This window comes from Tachyglossus aculeatus, chromosome 20 (genome assembly GCF_015852505.1).
Source record: "Tachyglossus aculeatus isolate mTacAcu1 chromosome 20, mTacAcu1.pri, whole genome shotgun sequence".
NCBI lineage: Eukaryota > Metazoa > Chordata > Mammalia > Monotremata > Tachyglossidae > Tachyglossus > Tachyglossus aculeatus.
In genome coordinates, this window is record NC_052085.1 from 10,859,872 (window position 1) to 10,878,712 (window position 18,841).

An 18,841-nucleotide genomic window follows, 5' to 3' on the forward strand; every position below is an offset into this window, starting at 1 on the left:
AAGCATCCTGACTCTCTTCTTGAGAATATTGGTGTAATTCTACTCACTTGCCTCAATCCTGCCCAAATGTTCTCTTTATATACTGTACTGATGGGCTTTATGTGGTTCATCGGATGGTGTCATGCAGTTATGTTTTCTGATTAAATCCCTCTGGAGTTCTAATTCTCTGTAGATTTTAGGGGCAGAAATCTGCTTTTAAAAAAATTAATGGCCTGTTTCATTATTTCTTGCTAATCATGAATTTAAGAAAACATAATCAAAACTACATAGAAAACTTTGATTTCCATCCAGCGGAACCTCGGCAGCACAATCATATTTTTTTTAATTGGCCTTTTTCCCAAATATATTTCTGTAAGGGTGGCCAGGAAGAGGTAACCTTTATATTTTAAAGTTGTATGCCATGGGAGGATTGTGATGAATTCCGTTTATAATTTGATATCTCACAAACTGATGTGTTTTTCTCTTGACAAACACAAAATGCCTTCTCTACCCTCTGTGTGTTTTAGGCTGAATTCTGCTCTCAGATGCCTTTGTACTCCACACTACCTTGGAGCATGAGTCCTTCTCCCTAGGTTTTCCAGGTAATCCCCCTTAGGGGGAAGAATCCTGCACCACTGAGCTCTTTTAAGAATGAAATTTGCCAGCAATTCAGCACACATAATTTGTATTAGCAAAACTTTTTCTTCAGAGAGGAAACTCTCCTGTTCTTTTTTGAGCCCTTTTTTTCCCCCCAAGACAAGTTAATCTCAGTGTGCTCATTAAATACTCTGAAGACATCTCTGTGCTGGAAAGGATGGAGACCAAAGACATAAGCGCTTAGTACAGTGCTCTGCACATAGTAAGCGCTCAATAAATACGATTGATGGTGATGTGACTTGATCTAACAGCACTGACTATTCTCTGCATCTAACCTTTCCTCAAAAGGAGGATGGCAAATCTAAAATGGTGCTTTGAAAAAAAAATTCTCCTATTCATTTGATATGAATTAGTTTATTAATCAGCTGTGCCACCGTAAAACAGGTGGATATGTTCCACGTAATTTAAGACTCCTTCCGCACTCTCATTCTTCCTCTCTACAGAAATCCTCCTGCAGTTTTGACAGCATAATAATTCCTTCTTTCTGCTAGTGAGTTCAGCCTCATTTATTTACCACTAAAGAATTTTACAGTTTTTGCCTCTCTCTTTTTTGGTTAAAGTAGTACAAAATGTCAAAAATTAGAAGGAAGGTCACAGTGGAAAATACCAAGACCATATCTGATAGCACATCACGAAGACCCAGTGTTTTTGAAAGGCTTGGACCCAGCACTGGCAGTACTGCAGAGGTGAGTTTTTACGTGTTCATCTCTCTCTCTTAGCTGGCAGGACATTCAAAAGGAAATGTACACATGTGGAATTCTTAAGTTATTGGGACATATTAACACAGGAGAGTAGCCTGCTTTCATGTAGGACTATAGATGAGCTTTTCAAATTCTTAAGAGAATTGAAAAAATAATATGCACGGAGGTTTTTTTTTTTCAGAAGTCTGTTCATTATTTTTATTTACTTGGGGGGAGAGAGATCAAGATGAGTTGGAATAATAATTTTAGAAGTTTTAAAAAATTCTGCCACTCAAACTTAAAGTAGAAATAAGTGATATTCACCCGGTAATATCTGTCTCTTAGACTCAGTGCCGTAACTGGCTGAAGACGGGCAACTGCCTCTATGGGAACACATGTAGATTCGTACATGGCCCTTCACCCCGAGGTAAAGGCTATAGCAGCAGTTATAGAAGGTAAATAGAGAACTTTGAATTTTTTACATGCTCTTGGAAAATGGCTTTGGCAAGTTTGATGTATTTAAGAATCTGAAGTACTACTGTGGCTATCTTAGTAGGTTTTTTTTTAAGTTTTTAGGATTATTCAAGTTTCTAAAATGAAAAAAAAGGGAAAGCTCCACCACTGCAGTGGCTTTTTAAAATATAATTTTCATTTCAAATAATAAAAGGCTGGAATTTAGATAGTTTTTCTTGCTCAGTTTTTCATTTGCTTTGGGAGTAGTGACTGTAAATTCTTGGGTAAATGGATAATTTTATGCTTCTACTGTGGCTTTTGAATACCTCTATCCTCAGTAACTGCTTGAATTACAATTCATTGTATTTTTAGAGAGGAGTTTTGTTATTAACCTAAAATAGGAAACAGCTAGTATGGTTGACTTTTCAGCATTCAAATTAATTTAGTAAAGAATGCATTTTGCATTTATGCAAAATCTTTTTTCCTAGAAGAAATTGTAATACAAATAGTGTAGTTAAGATGAGTGTCTTCCTTTCTGAAATAAACTGCTAGCACTAAAGTTGCGAATCACCATTTTCTCTCATAGGGGAAATTAGATTTAGGTCTATCATCTAATATAGTTTTGTGTTCTGCCCTACCAGTCTTTCTAAGGGCATAATATACACATGTACATCACTATCTCTGCTACCTTATAGTTCATCACATTTATTGAAATAACCAACAATAGACTTGTTTTTTAAAAACAAAACAGACTTTAAAAAAAAAATCAACACATTGGCAAGCCCCCATCAGAAGCATCACTCTCTAAAATGTTTGGCCCTCTCAGTAACTTTCAAGTACCTGCTTTCTTCACTTATTTTGAAACAGCAGTATTTTTTAACTCTTGTTTAGAACAGATTTTCATTCGCAGCTTCTTCCCAGAAGGGAAAAATTAAGTCCTTTTGGCCAAAATTAATTGGCTATAGTTTTTGGACATGGGGAAACCACAGCAGGGTAAGAGGGGTGCCGTAGCTATCAGCTTGTGCTTTTTAAGTCTTCCTAAATGCTTTAAAGGATGAATTTATCCTCATAATTCTTTAGGTGGTAAGCCGCCCCTCATCCCCACCCACGTTTACAATGGCAAATATTTGAGGTAAATAGAGGTAAAGATTTTACCTATATCAGTAGAGGGTAGTTCCATAACTAGGGTCAGTATGCAGGAACTCCTGATACACGATCCTGTACTAAAGATGAATTCTTTTTCTGGCTTACTTTTTTGATGTTTTCTTTTGTTTGGTGGGGCCTTGAAGAAAATGATTTGCAATTGCCTAAAAAGTGAAAAAAATTTGCAGAGAAAATAACAAAAGATGTGTTGTGATTCACAGAAGAACTTGGGAGCCTGGAATATTTTTCTAATAGTGAAATATAAATTTGATTTTAGTGGGACTGTTAGGGATGAATTTGCTTATTGAATCTAAGTATAGCAGTCCCTACTTAACAGATCTGCCAATAAGCTGAAATATTTAGAGGTAATGCTTCCCAACTTCTTCTAATTGGCTGTCCATCTAATAGGGGATGAGCAGTTGGGGGGTCACCCCGCCACCCCAAAAGTCACAGGAGCAGAGGAAAGGGAGCCTCACGGAATTCTCACTCTTTTTCTCCCCATTTCTTTCATCTCTTCTTAACGTGTGGGGGCCCATTCTAGACTTGGAAACATGCCTACCTTTATGTTCATGCATTTTTGACAGGAAATTGAGGTTGGGGAAATTGAAATAGATTTGGTCCAAATGGTGATGGTTTTTTCCATACTGCTATTTTGGAAACCCTGCACATTGCAGGCATTCCCTCAGGCTGTGAATGTGCCTGCTGTAGATTTTTTCTAGGTGGTAGCATGGGGAAAGATCATGGGCTCACCCATGGCTCATCAGCTAAACACTGAGCTAGAATACTTAGGCAGAAGTTCACTAAATTACTCCCTCTTCAAAATGAACTTGCCCATTAATGACATAGGTTTCCTAATTTTCCTTATAAAGTGATATTTTTAGGGTGGGGAAGGTGACTTTTTTTCCCCACTCTATTGGAATTTCCTCACCATTTATGTTCTAAAACTGTTCTCTGTGAAGTAAAGCCATTCCCATCAACCCTCTTTTCCTTTCTGAACTCATATTCCACCTTCAGTGATCTAAGGTGACAGCGGAGAAAGTTTTACAATTCTCCATTTGTTAAATCAGCTAACCTGTTTCCAATTTCAGCATATGAATATCCACATATTCCCTGTCTTCCAAGAAATTCATAGTAGTATAAATGCTTTTGCCAAAGGCATAATGGGCAGTAAGTTATTGTCAAAATATCTTGCCATGCCTGTATGGGACATGAGCTAGTTTCTCAATTTTTGCAGTTGCTACTATTCTGTAGGTTTTCCGATTGATTGTTAATGCTATGTATGAATTATGCTTTATCCATGTTTTACCGTTCCAGTTAGCCTCTTCAAACCATTGTAGGTTGCCTTGATGTAGAAATTGCTTTTCCCATACTGCTGCACTTGGAGATCCCAGATGTAACCTACTGAGTGCTAAATGGGAGGGAGGCATTTCATTGATAGTCTTTGCAGTGTGGGAAAATTATTGAACTGTTACTTCCAAATTCCTAGTTTAATGCTTCCCATATTTTCTTGCTTGCTACTCCAGTTCTTAACCAATGATTTGCATACTAATGGCTTGGGAGGAGATTTGGGAGCACTACCCCATTTCTTTTAGAAATGGTTTTAAAATGAAAGCTTATTAGTTTGCAGTATCCTCAGTGGTATTTATTGAGCACTTAGTATATGCAGAGCACTATACTGAGTGCTTGGGAGAGTACCGTATAACAGAGGCAGCAGTCACGTTTCCTGACCACAGTGAGCTTACGTCTTCCAAACCTTTTAAGCAAGGGCTTTGAAAATCTTAAAAAAGAATCTGGTTGAGGATGTTGTATCTTTTCCTGTAGTTCTGTTTTATAAATCTCTCAAATGAAACTTTTTGTTATTGTTGTTTGTTCTTTTGTTTAAATTTTATATAGGTCGCCAGAAAGGCCTACTGGAGATCTTAGGGAAAGAATGAAGAACAAGCGCCAAGACGTGGAAGCAGAGCCCCAGAAACGAAATACAGAGGATTCTTCCTCTCCAGTTAGGGTAGGAGAAAGTTCCCAGAAACATCAGATAACTCTAAACGATGTTTCTTCTGATCTATTCTGGCATGGAATTGAATTGCCCACTCATGTCACGTTTCAATCAATTTCTTTATCGAATGCAACTTGTAGCATTTTATTTTAAAATGGTAAAATAAGGTGTGGCATTCCTTTCTGTAGCAAAAAAAAAAGACGTAACTGAAAAATTGACATGCAATCACTGTTTGTTATATACGAGTGACGTTGATTAAAACTAGGTAAGAGATAATGTCATAAGTTGCACCTTGCTATATAGTCCACAGTCTCTGATTGGTAAATCAAGAGACATTTTTAAGCAGTAGTTGTATTTTCTTTTTCTGGAATACATACACGCTAATTTGCTTTCCGCGGGAAAGTTATGCCAGCAGTGGAAGTAAAATTAAATGCTCCTCTCTGAAATTGGGTGACCTCCACATAAAACCATAGGGTGATCCTTGATTCATCCTTGATCTCTGAATCCATCACGGCCTGTCTGCTCACTGGAGCTGAGACGGGACTTCCTGCCTACCAAGGTAGCTCGGGACTCCTGGTCTTTGTGGGAAGGCAGATGCGTAATGACTTCCAAGATGGGGCCATTTGGGTTGGGCAAGCAAAGCCACAGGGCAGATCCACTTACCAACCTTCTGGCTGTAGACCTCTCTGTCAGAATTTTATACTACACAATCAAAAGCAGTACCATCACTGGACCAGACCAGTGGTCCATCCAACCCATCATTCTGTTCCCAAAATAAGCAATAAGATACTGGTTGCCTTCCTGGACATCCAAGATCCCTAACCTCTCTGATAAACCATTCAGGACAAGTTGCCTTCAAATTATTCAACTCTTACTTAGACCTGATGCTCTTTTCTGCTTGTACCCATGGTAAAACAAATGCCTTATGCTTACCATCTGCTGGGTGTGGAGACATGCTTCTTTTTGTTTTGAGCCTACCACCCTCAAGCTTGAAACTCTGCTGGCATGATCAAAATAGGGAATTTTACTCAGCCTAATACCTACTATCTAAAAGAGGTCAATAATGTTTCAAGTAAAAGGGTAGAGAAATGCCAAAATCCTGGGTCTGTCATGATCTTGAATAGATTTTGATTTGCTAAAATCAAGCGCTTATCAATATTCAGTTTAAAGGAAAATTTGCCACATTAAATTACTAGAAAAGATCGTATGGATACAGTGTGGATGGAATTACTATGCGAGACTGCCAAGAAGTGATTCAGAATTGTAAATCAGATCATCTCTGGTGTGTTTTAGAGTTCTGCTATTTTGGTGAAACTTTCTTGCCATTAAATCAATTACAGTGGCATGAATTATCATGTTGGGGCGGTGTAGTGGTTGAAGAAGAATTGAATTTATGAGGGAATTGTGCTGAATCACTGAAGCAGAGTATGGCTGAATTATCTTTGGTTTTTGTCTCATGGAATGTTTTAAATCACATATAAAGAAGGTCAACTTCAGGGAGATTCTCTCAATTCTATCATGTAGGAAAATTTCACCTAATCCAGTTTACCGCTGAGCCTGCTGTCAGAGGCTCAAGTCAGTATTCCTCCATCTGTAAGAGGTATCTGGGGCCCAGATGGTATAAATTTCTCCCAGTTCCTCTGCCTCTCTGTATATTTGACTCGCAGGGCTAGTACTATGGCCTCAGCAGTCCCTCCATAAATATGATTGCTCCGTCTATCACTCTGCCTTTCAGATTTCCCCCAACTGCAGCAGCTTCTACATTGCTCCTCTTCTCTCCTTCCCCTTCCCCTCCATGCTGGCTAATCCAGGGATTCCTGGAAGCCTCACTCTTGTCTATCACTTTCTATCACTTTTGTCGACTTCATCTTTGGATTTGAATCAGGCAGCTTTGGGTCAGGAGTGGGTGTGACGTTTCTCCGGTATGTTGATTTAGCTTTTTATTGCTACCTTGTGTATTGATCACCAACATTTCATTGCTGCTCCTAAGTAGAAAATTTTGGATTTTCTGTAATTGGTGCTGTCTGTGCTCTGAGCATGGAAAACTGGCATTAAAAAGTGCAGGCATTATGCCAGTTTAAAAAAGCATTATTCCCTCTAGTAGTGCAATATGAGCCTTTCCCGGTGTGATTTGTGAACTGATTTAAAGACACTTGTCACATGTTTCTCCCCTAGTCATTCTTCCCTAGGAGGTCCCAGGAGTTTTCTGTCAAGGCCTCCATTCAACAACTGCATATACTTCAGTATCTAGCGTTCATTTTTTTTATTCACAACTTTCCACTTGCCTCCTGCCCCGTGTTATCGGTGGTGTTTGTGTGCTTACTGAGCACGACGCACTGCACCCAGGGCCAATGAAAACAAGGCAAAAGATGACTGCCTTCCCTTCAAGGAGCTTATCACTCAAATGTCTGCTCATAGATAACATAAGGGGGTGCAACCTTAAAATCTGAAGGGGAACGGCTTACTGGGAGAGCAGGTCCGAGGTGAGGTCCTTTTAGACTGTGAGCCCACTGTTGGGTAGGGACTGTCTCTATATGTTGCCAGTTTGTACTTCCCAAGCGCTTAGTCCAGTGCTCTACACATAGTAAGCGCTCAATAAATACGATTGATGATGAGGTCAAACTCCGTCCATCCCAGGTTCCTAGGAAGTTCAGCCCCTTTCTAGTTTTCCTCCTGATTCCTTGAAGCCAAGGTTTCGGGACTCCTCTCCAAAATTTACTCAGTAGTTAAGGTAAGTAACGTGGCTGAAAGAAGAGGAGAGCAACACCCTCTCCCTCTCTCCACCGAGCAGTGTGACTTATCTTAGGACCAGTCCCCCATCTCCTTTTCCTGGCATTTCAGCCATTCTTTTGTTGTCCCCTCTCCTCACTGTGTGATATGTTCTCTACCTGAAGGGATGCCCCCGACCCCTTCTTACAAGATGTCAGAATAAACACTTAGCAAAAGAACCCCTCAGTTTGCAGTTTCTTCCCTGTCTGTTCTCCGAATAGTGGCAGGGGTTTTGAAACAATCACAGAATTTTCCCCAGATGTCCTCTTGCCTAGCCTCTGTGTGTTTGTGTGTATGTTTGATGACTCCTGTGGGTTCGCATATGCACAGACTGCTGCCCTCCTCCTCCTCTCCCAGTTGTCTCCTCCCTTTAAAAGAGGAAAAGAGAAGCAGGAGAGACCCCTACTCCTGAGTGAGTGCTCTTTCCCCTCACCCCTTATTTTTCATTAAACTCCTGTCAGTATTTGAAGCTCATGAATATTTACTCTCAACTAATCCTTTTATACTAGAGCCATTCTAGTTTTCATGAATATTAATTACATTTATGATCAAAAACCAGGCCATGAAAATGCACCTGTATTCATTTACCCTTGCAAACAGACCGTAAAGAGCAGACGACTGGAGGTCTCTCCTGCTTACCTTCTGGTTCATATTGCTCAATTGTGGAAGAACTCATGAGAGTGGGTCTCTTCCATCCTGTTGGGAATTTGAGCCATCATCTGTCAGTGCACGAGGCCGTGCTCTTCCAGATACTCCGAGGTTATACCCCATCTTGAGATGTTCAAAGTCTTGTCATTCTACTTGCCACAGCAGCAGCCAGCATCAAGGTGACCTTCTCCCGGTTCTCTGAGACCAGCTTGTCTTCCAATCTGAGATGCTGTCGTGGAGGAAATGAAATCCTCTACACAGCCAATGGTGACATTTATGAACAGAGTGATGCAGGGGGGAAGGAGGGGGAATCAGTCATGTGAAACATCTGGCTCTTCTGCTTTCTTATGCACAGCTTGCACAGTGCCTCTGTTCCTAAACCTGATTACTGGCGATGTGGTCTTGAGTGGCAGAGACTAACTCTTGGAAACTGACCAAGAAGAATCTTGAAGTCGTCAAAGTCACTGATCTGACATTTGGGATCACACTGATCCTATTAAAATTGAAACCAGTTTCTTCCCAGTCCTTGGACCTGGACACTTGAGAGACGAGGGTTCCTGCCCCTCAGCGGAGCACAAGACATCCTGAACTACACACACCCCATCAACACCAGCAACCACATCACAAAAAGCTCTTGGCGCATACACCTGACACGCTTGGCTTCTCCAAGGTGTACAAAAAAGACATCTATCCAGGCCATCTCAGAGGAATTCCTGGATCATCTTCACTAAATAACCCTGTTTATAGCAAAGGGACAAAATGAAGGGTACCCATTTCAAGGAGCCCCTTTATCCGGTAGTTCTCACAACAAGCACTACTTGATGAGCTGGAGTGTCTACCGAGGTGATCTTCAGCCAAGGTTCCACCTAGTCACCCAAAATGGCCCAGGATATTTGCATTCAATAAATATTATGTTAACTCTCTTAAATCCTTGGACCTTTTTATGACTGTTGGTAACCTGAACCTGGAAGCAGTTGTAGATTCCTGTTGGCACGAGTGCTGATGCCCCTGCTGTGGCCAGAGGTTGGAATGATCACCGGCATTGCTTGGTGCATCACTGTAGGCCATTAGATCGAGGGATTAGTTTTCTGGGTTAGCTCTTCAATCCTGTATTTCACAGGGTTTGTAGAAGATGTCTTCCAGCCAAATTCAATTTCAGAAGTAGGTTGAAGAATGAGCCTGAGCAGAAAAAACTTCCGGATAACTCTTCTCGAGGAACTGTGCTGTACTTTGGACCAATCATTCAACCTTCTCTGACTTCCCACACTCCACCCCTCCCCACAAGAGCCTTTTCAACTGCCTCCCTTCCAATCTGTCCTCGGTACAAGTGCACTCAAACCGATGATAAGTGGAAATTGGGACAGTGGAGTTAGAGGCAAAAGAGGAGCTCTAGTAAGGCAGGCTCCGAATACTTACTTGCATATGCGATGATGATATGGGATGTGTGTAGCACTAAAGAAATAAATGCACAGCTTTGATTGAACTGCTGGCATTTGCTAGGCAGTGGTTGAATATTGCCAACAGTTCTGGTTGGTATCCACAGGCAGGCTAACAATCCAATCACCAAATTTGTGCGTGCTTCTTTTGGCTATGATAGAAATTGTGTACATATGAAACTGCTATACATATATTTTATGTGGACTCAGTGTTGCATTAGCTTGTCTTAGACCTAAATGTGTTAGCTTAGTCATGTGCTTTTCACTTTGAGACCCTGTTGAAAGATTTGAGACGACCTAATGTTTTCTGACACCTCTGCTAAAACACCAGAAAAGGGGACAAATTGTAGCTATAGATAACAATCTGATATTTCCTAATTTTGCAATACTAGGGAGCAGGGATTGACACTTTTTACGTCCAAAGTCTTGTGGCAAGTTTTGTTTTTGAGTTACTGAATGCTGATTTCATTCCAATTTGTACTCATCTAATATTATGTTTTGTGGTTGTATTCCAAGCTGGTAATGGTTTGAACCATTTAATACTGGGGGAGGGGTGGTGGATATCTCTTATAATTTTATTTAGAGGTTTTAGTTCATTTTTGATTAATGAAAAAGGCTGTAATAGTACAGCATTTGGTTGTATTCAGTTCTGAGTATGTACATTTCCGTAGTATTGAGACATCCCAAAGCTTGCTCAATAGCCACTTAAAGATAGGTTTATGTTGAGACTCAGAGTTCTGTGTATTTTGCCGGAAATATACTTTGTCGAATGCTAAAGTGATATTTTCTATTTTAAAAATAGATGTGTGAATTAAGATCTAGTTCACAGTTGCGCAGCCACCTCAGTGAATCCCAAAGTCATAGAGTCCTTAAGCTGAGGTATTCTGAAGAAGGATATATCCAATGGATGTACTTTAATATAGAAAAGTGCTATGAACCCTGGGGTTGCACAGAAAATACTAATTTGTAGGTTGTACTTATACATCAGATACTTAATGTCTGGCATTAGCTCATTGGGGGTAGGGAATGTCTTCTATTGTACTATCCCAAGCACTTAATACAGTGCTCTGAACATAGTAAGTGCTCAGTAAATATGATTAATTGGGGAAGACGCTCCTGATTGCGAGATTCTTTTTATCAGTGTTTGGGTGAGGCAGGAAATTTTAGTCATATCCATTCCTCAGTGGGGTGAGCATCGTAGTACTGAATAAGATTGCTCAGACCCAAGGGTGCTGCCAAAGAATGTTACTTCTTCACCATCTGAGGAACAATGAGATGGATCACCCAGCTGCATGGGGTTTTTCTTTAGACCTTAGTGGAACAGTGCCTCTGCACTCTCTCCCTTGTGCTGTCAGTTCCTATGGCTGTATCCTTTGCTTATGCTGTTGCTGACTGATCACTCCCCTGTACCATAAAAAACATTGAGATCTTCAATCTTAGTTTGTGGGTGTTTAAATTGAAGGGAAAAACTCAACAATTAAGGAAAGTGGGTTGCTTTTAAGAAGAAGAAAAATTGGGGTGGTCAGGGCCACCCCAAACATTAAACTGGTTCCGTAAGTTTGCACTGATGGCTCTCAGTTGCTAGGATTAGAAGCAGAATTGGCTAGACCAGCCGGGGGAAATAGGGTAAGCAGGGAAAGTAGGTATAGCTGTCATCCCCGTTTCCTTCCCCTTGTTTTTCCCTACATTACCCAACAAGGGTGATTTGATGGTGCTGGCAACCCAAGAAAACACCGGGCTGTGAGGGGTGGAGTGGGCGGACACCAAAATGGCAGATCTCCTGTGCATGCCAGTGAAAGCAAGAAGAAAATTCACCCACTGCTCAAGAAGCCCGGGGGCTCCTAGGGAAATAGGCACTAGACGCAGCTACCGTTCTGATGTCCACATCTGGATGCGGTAGCAGCTCTTTAAACATTGCTTTAAAAATCTTAAGGCAAATGAAACAAATGAGGAAAAGATGGTCAAAAACATTAGCTTTGGCTTTTTTGGTCCGTATTCATAGCCAGAATTTCCCCGTAGATGCTTCACTATTTCTAAAGCAATAGTGGACAAGAATGTCATGGTTTCTGATAAAAGCATAAAGCCCTTGAGCTTTCAGTGTAGTAGTGTGAAAATGAAGATGCCTCTGTCATTTTAAGAGATTCTTTCATCAGTACTCTACCAAGCATATGCCCTTTGAACCATTATCATGAGGGTGATTGGGTCAGACTTTGCTCAGATATTTCCCTTTGTTTCAACCACTAGTTACTTTTTAAAAACCAATCTTTATTTAGCCGATGTTTTTAAGTTTCACTTTTAAAATTTGACTTGTAGATTTAGGGTTACTCTGGAGTATTTTCATTTTTCTTTATTTTTGGCCTCGGACCAAAAGTAGAATTTATAGAAAAGGTTTAGTGGGACTGTGATGTGCAACAGACCCATCTACTCTGTTTAAGTAGAAGCCTTGAGACGTTTCTCTTACATAGACAATCTTGTACAGCAGGCTATTCTCATGTATTTTTCTTGTTAGCCGGTTTAAAAATAAATTATGAGTTTATTGAGTATCTTTTCCCGGAACTACCAAGCAAGGGCAGAATAGATATTCCTGGAAGCCAGCTTTAAGTTGGATTGGTTCCTGGAAACTCCCCGATTCTCTGATAGCCAGAAAAAAAAAGTCAGATACAGACAGTTTTTCTGTAATTCATAGGTTTTGCTTCTGAAGATTCCTTTAAGGAAAAGTTTGTGTTGCAGTACTCACCTTGTGGTGCCATTGTGCCCGTGCTCACAACTGTGTCTTCTCCAGCACCAAGTTGTGTTCTATCCAGATGGACCTGTGTTATAGGAAGAACACATTCTATCCAAAATAGATAATGAGAAGCCAGGTTTTGGTAGAGTTGATTCTCAGAAATAGATTGGGTTTTGAACTTTTAAAGTAATGAGTTTAATGCATATATAAATGGCACTGAGCTTATGTGACTTGTTCTTACAGTCATTCTATAAATTCCCAGAAGTATGGGTAGTTACTATTTAGATTTTTTTTTTTTTTTTTTGCACCTGAGGATCTGTTGATTTTAGCCTCTGGAGTTTCCTTTGAATTTTGAGCAGCGCTTTCCCTGTTGGACCTGCAGAACTTGAGCCACCTTGCAGTTTATGAAATAATGTTCTTCCAAACAAGAAATTGCAAACCTCAGGTGTAATATACAAAAGAAGGTCTATTTCAAGGGCTGTTTCCCAAAGCAACCATATTACTCCTTTTTTCATAAGTGGCATTTTTCAATACTGTTTAGTTATTTTAATGTTAAAATGTTTTCAATGTAGTTCCTATGGAAGTAATTTTGAAATAGAGTTTTGCTGTTAATCTCAGCTTTAGAATTGCCTTTGTGCATAGCTTTTTATTTTAAAGGGGAAATTATTTGTGCATAGTGGACTCTCTTAATTTACTGCCAAAAAGGTGGTTATGGTTTGTCTTGTAAGTTGATAGAGAGAGAGTGTGTGTTTGAAATGGTATTAGTATTTGAATTAATACATTTGCCCTCAAAGTTTGCATGAGTGTAGATGACCACCTTCTTTCAAACATACAATCTGATAACCAAACTGAAGAGGATTGAGTTTTTCATCATGTTCTTTTCCTGAACATCTGAAATTTAGGGTCTTCTCCTGAAAAATACTGTCAGCTTTTTGGATTCTCCTTGATGGTATAACTAGTTGGGTCACTTGTATGCCACTCTGTCTGGTCCACTTTCCATCACCAATGTAGTTAAATAAAATTCAAAAAAAGATCCAGTTAAATAACATACATTTTTACATAGCTATGCCTGAGAATGCAGCAAGAAATGTGGACTCTTCTTCTAATCCTTTATGAAAATTCCAATTCAACAGGTTGTAAAGCATCTTCAAAAGTCCTTCAGGACCTTATGCATGGTGAAAGTCATGCTGTAAAGTGCAGTCACAAAAGGGAAGTAATAAAACCTGAATAAGGACTGTTTACAGAGTCATTACAGTAGTGAGCTTTGACACACCTAAGGGGACTGGGTTAGCCACTTCAACCCTGGGAACAGCCCAAGATTTTCATGGTTGAAAGCTGTCAGTGAATTTTCCTACCTATGCGATAAACTTTCCGATGGCATTCTGATAGACAAAACAGAAAAGTGAATCAAGAAAACCTTGGCAGATAATGTTGTACTTAACAGAATCAAATTCCATATGTAGCTAAAGTTCTAGAAAGCTGCAGTAGTCTCCGTTTAACTAGAGGATGTTTTTCCTATCACTGATGTTGTAGCTCTTTTTTTCGTATAAGGGGCTTGGAAAGCAACTTTAATATTTTATAACTTGCATGACTCCCATTCTCACCCTATCCATAATGCCTCCTTCCCGTCTGATTTTGAAGATCTGCAGGTGTGTCAAATTAGGTCTTGATGCCTTGGGCCCAAGGAAAGGTAGGTGGCCTTTGCAAGAGACTTAAATAGGATCCCGGCTTAAAATTGAACAGTGGATTTGCAAGAACTTCGGTGGATACTAGGTCAGAGATCCATGATCCCGATCCGCATGGAGCTTGCAAGATAAGTACAACGATGTGAACACACATCAAGGGAATTGAGCAAAAAAATAGCCACATGATATGTATTTTGTTAGACGTGGAGAACATATTTACTTGGTTCTCCTCTTCCCTTTGTTCAGTGGGATTGTGTATGGATTAATGAATCAAAAAGGGAGTTAAAACTAAGGGAAAAGATTTAGAAATTTGGATGAGAAATTAAGGCTAACATAAAGCAGTGGAGGGAAAGGATGAAGGCGTGGGAGAATAGAACAACAGCATCTCAAATCTGAATGGGGTGGAGATAAGAAGCAAAAACATTTCTCTTTTAAAACCACCCTAATCTCACATCTCTGCTCTTGCTTTCCCCACACCTTCTGCATTCATTCAGCCTGGTGGGGTTATGATTGGAAGCCCCCAGCACAGTGCCATTCTTTGCCTCCAGTCCCCCTTCAGATCTGGAAAGTGGAAAAAGGACACATTGTTTTCCTTTCATCACCCCATTAAAAATGATTGCTGCATTAAGGAAGGAGCTACTCTGGAAGGGCCAAATTCCCAATATTGGTGATGTTTTTTCATGCCTCTGCTTGACTCAATTTTCCAAGCAAACCCTCCTTTCCCCCTTCCTGTCCCTCCTCCTCAACCTGCTGCATGGTGCCATCTGCCTGATCATAGGAAGAGGGGATCCTGGTGAGGTGTTTAGGAAATGTTGGGACCCTAGAGATACCTTCAAATTTAGAATTTGAATTTATAATTTTTTTAAATTCTAGACTGTGAGCCCGTTGTTGGGTAGGCACCGTCTCTATCTGTTGCCGACTTGTACTTCCCAAACGCTTAGTACAGTGCTCTGCACACAGTAAGCGCTCAATAAGTGTGATTGAATGCATGAATGAATGAAAAGGGAGAGGAGAATGGTGGTGATTCTTTAGTGACATCCACAGGGCCTGGAATGTGGCTACTTATTAAAAGTAACAGAAAATAGTGTCAGTGGGCAGAGATAGAGAACTACTACAGTCTACAACCTCATCCTTTCCTTATCTTAGAATTCTCTAATGGGCACATTGTGGGTGTTTGATGTGTTACTTGCTATTTTCTTTTGATTTTATTGCAAGTTATCTGTGGACTAGTATAGTCTTTATTAAAACTTAGCTGGTAAATTGTTGCAGTGAAAAGTCTTTAAAACCAGTTTATGCATATAATAACTTTGGACAAACAGCTTCAAAACTGTAAGATATTACACAAATATCATTCTTAAGCTTATGGATTTTTTTAATATAACTGAACCTGTAATATTGGCAATCTTTCTTGAAGTTAGTAGGAAAACACAATCATTTCAGGGAATTCCTAACTTAAGGAGAATAGTTCAAGTTGTTTGTGAATTCACACACATACACACACATATCACCTCAAAGTCTTGTTCTTGTACCTTTATAAGAAATACTTTACATTTTTAGGTTCAAATAAGAAATTAGTTTTTTAGAGTTGCTTTTCCTAGTGCTTATATCAGACATGGAAGCCCTCATGGAAGTAGAAAGACAGTAGCTAGGAGATTTTTGTTATTTAGACTGGGAATCTTAGGTGGGACAGGGGCTGTCCAACCTGATTATCTTGTATCTACCCCAGTGCCTAGTACGGTGTGTAGCACATAGCTCTTGACAAAAACCATAATAATTATTATTATTTTCTTTGGATATTTTAGACCAGTTTTGATTAAGTGAAAAGGATTACAGTTTGTACAGTTCTTAAACCAGACCATTCTACCCCTAGGAAATTCATTAATTAAATCAACAGTATTATCCATTTGCCCAGTATAGTCTGTTACTTTCCTCTAGGCAAAAATGTGAATAGCTATTTCTAAACTGATCAAAGCTGAAAAGAAGAAAAAATTTATGTGTGAATAGTCCTTTCACAAACTGTGTGCTTTGTTTCATGGTTTGCAGTGGCAGTTTCTTTTTTAAACAAATCTGTTTAGAATCATTTTTGTGCTTTTTAGAAAGAATCTTCAAGGGGAAGACACAGGGAAAAGGAAGACATAAAAATTACCAAAGAGAGAACTCCAGAGAGTGAAGAGGAAAATGCAGAATGGGAAACTGCTAGAGATGGTAAAGTGAAACTTGGAATTTAAAATTTTGCTCAGATGGATGTGCATATGCGTATGTAGATATTTATATATCCATAACCTTATACTGGTCAGTCAGTTTACCCGAACCTACTCTGAATATCTGAGTTTTTGATGAATATCTGGGATAAAGGTAGCAGTTCAAAATGAAACAAGTCTTATTAAAGTATGTAAATGCCATTAATATATGTAAATGATATAAATTACAAAAATATTTGACACTTTAAATTGTTGGAAAGTGCGGCCTGTTTAAGACAGTTTAGTTTTAACAAATGACAGCAAAAGCAAGGATTTGTTGAGTGGTGGAGTTATGTACAGCTTATGTTTCTGTGCTTGCATTCGGGATTTAAAAGGGGGTGCAGGGTGTGTGTGTGTGTGTGTGTGTGTGTGTGTGTGTGTGTGTGTGTGTGTGTGTGTGTGTGTGTGTGTCTAATAACCCAAGACATTTAAAAGCAAAATAATTGGAAAAAAATACTTAAAAGTGCATAGTTTTGACCTGTTATAAGTTAATCAAAAATATTTAGAGACCTCAAACTTTAATGTGCTTTCTAAGCAGGATTATGTCTAAAGTGAGATATTAACTACACTTTGAGTCCATTGGAAATTGTCGTTAGCTTCCTATGCTTTTTGATTTTTTTTTTCATAGGGGAAAATTTTAATCTGGTTCTAATATTGTTTATAAATCATGTGTTGATCTATATAACTGCCTTTTACTGATATTCCCCCCGCCCCCCGTTCCCTCTTGTATGTTACCTTCTAAAGGCATCATTTTTGGAGGGAGGAGAAGGGGAACTCCACCTTTAAAACAGTTTTAAGTCTCCATCATTTATTGGAATTTTGGTAATTGGAAAAAGAGCTTGTAAGATTTTTTCTATCACTTCTAGCCTTGTCAGATCAGAATAAACTAGATCCTCTACTGCTGTTATCAAATGATATATGCCACACTGCTCATAAGTGTGGTAAAGAAATATAAAACTAAGTTTAATAGTTTACTGAGCAACTATCATTCATCTGCAGCAGTAATCACAAAGTCGTTATAATTGGAAGTAGGTATAATGGGATGATAATAATTGTGGTATTTAACTGCTTACTATGTGCCAAGCACTGTACTAAGCCCTGGGGTAGATGTAGGATGATTGGGTCCCACATAGGGCACAGTCTAGGAAGGGAGAACAGGTATTTGAATCCCCATTTTGCATATGAGGGAACTGAAGCACAGAGACGTTTAAGTGACTTGTCCAAGGTCTCACCACAAACAAGTGGCGGAGCTGGGATTAGAACTCAGGTCCTCTCATTCCCAGCCCTTTTGGTCTTTTTACTGCTGGTATTGTGAAAATGTGTCCTTATTCTGCTTTTGCAGAGTAATATTGTAAAGAAAGAACCTCCCCTTCTTAAATCGTAGTTAAACTTCCCGTTTTCCTATAAAACTACCTCTCATGTGACAATTTGAGATGTTGGGAAATGAACACTGCTGTGAATTGGGAAAGCTGTCTTCATTTGGAACTACGTGCCATTCTGGCAGATAATAGTTGTTTTGGGGTTTGAAGTCTTCAGGGTTAATTAGATGTCTAGAGGTTTGGTTTTGTTTGGTTTAGCTCCCTGGAGAGAGTCAGGAACTCTTGCTCATGGGTCAGGAATCTTTGACTAAAGCCAGGAAGCCAATTATTAGAGCAGGCTGGGTCTTTCCCAGGCTAGGGGGTGGTGGGGAAGAGGGGTGGTAGAGCTGGGCTCCCCCATAATTGCGTTTTTGATCAGCTTTTTATTCCTCTGGTTGCTCATTTGCTATTTCATTGGCCTTTAGCACGATTTTAGGATGCAAATTCATCAGTTTTGCTGGTTTTTAGTTGGGCAGATGGTGCAAAGGGGGAAATTTGAGACTATAGGTAAAAGTAACATTTTTCTTTTTAATTCGACATAAATTTCAAACATCCTTTCTAATCTCTTCCTTTGTTAAATCGTTGACTTTTTTGTCCTGTTATACCTGCTAGATTGTGTGTGATAAGGTATGTTGGGACTAAAAGCAGTGCTTTGGACACTTCATTATTTTAAGGAGAAGATTCACTTCCTAAGATAGAAATGATGTCTTTTGACTTGGATTCTTGGCTGAAGAATTTAGTAGCATTAGGACATGGTTTTTTTAAGGCTATTATCTACCTGTTTTTCTACAGTTAGCCCCCCTCCCAGTTTGTGTTCCAGACTTCTTCTTCAAAAAAAAAAAAAAAACCCTTATCTCCTAGGCCTTGACTCTCCTGCCTCTGATGCCTTCTTGCTTTTCATATCTGGAATGCCCTCCCTCTTCAGCTTTACCTCAATTTCCCCCCTTTCACAGTCCTATAAAGCCACCCCTCCCAGAATCTTCTGTAGTTAATCCTTCCACCTTCTCTGTAATGCCATCTCATCAGCAGCCTTGACATTTGTTTATTTGTTATTGGTTGTGCTAAAATGACTTTT

General features: G+C 39.5%; 1 protein-coding gene across 5 annotated transcripts in view; it reads left to right on the top strand.

Annotated features, from left to right (window-relative positions):
- The window catches only part of ZC3H13 (zinc finger CCCH-type containing 13), a 59,415-nt gene that overhangs the window by 11,435 nt on the left and 29,139 nt on the right, over positions 1-18,841 (top strand). For 4 of the 5 annotated variants that reach the window (XM_038762094.1, XM_038762098.1, XM_038762097.1 and 1 more), the window contains exons 2-5: positions 1,197-1,322; positions 1,662-1,771; positions 4,806-4,917; positions 16,265-16,373. In XM_038762094.1, coding sequence (XP_038618022.1) covers positions 1,206-1,322; positions 1,662-1,771; positions 4,806-4,917; positions 16,265-16,373 — 448 coding nt within the window. In that variant the 5' untranslated portion in view covers positions 1,197-1,205. Of the gene's footprint in view, positions 1-486; positions 582-1,196; positions 1,323-1,661; positions 1,772-4,805; positions 4,918-16,264; positions 16,374-18,841 lie in introns of those variants that run through there. The other variant, XM_038762095.1, reaches the window with a different exon arrangement.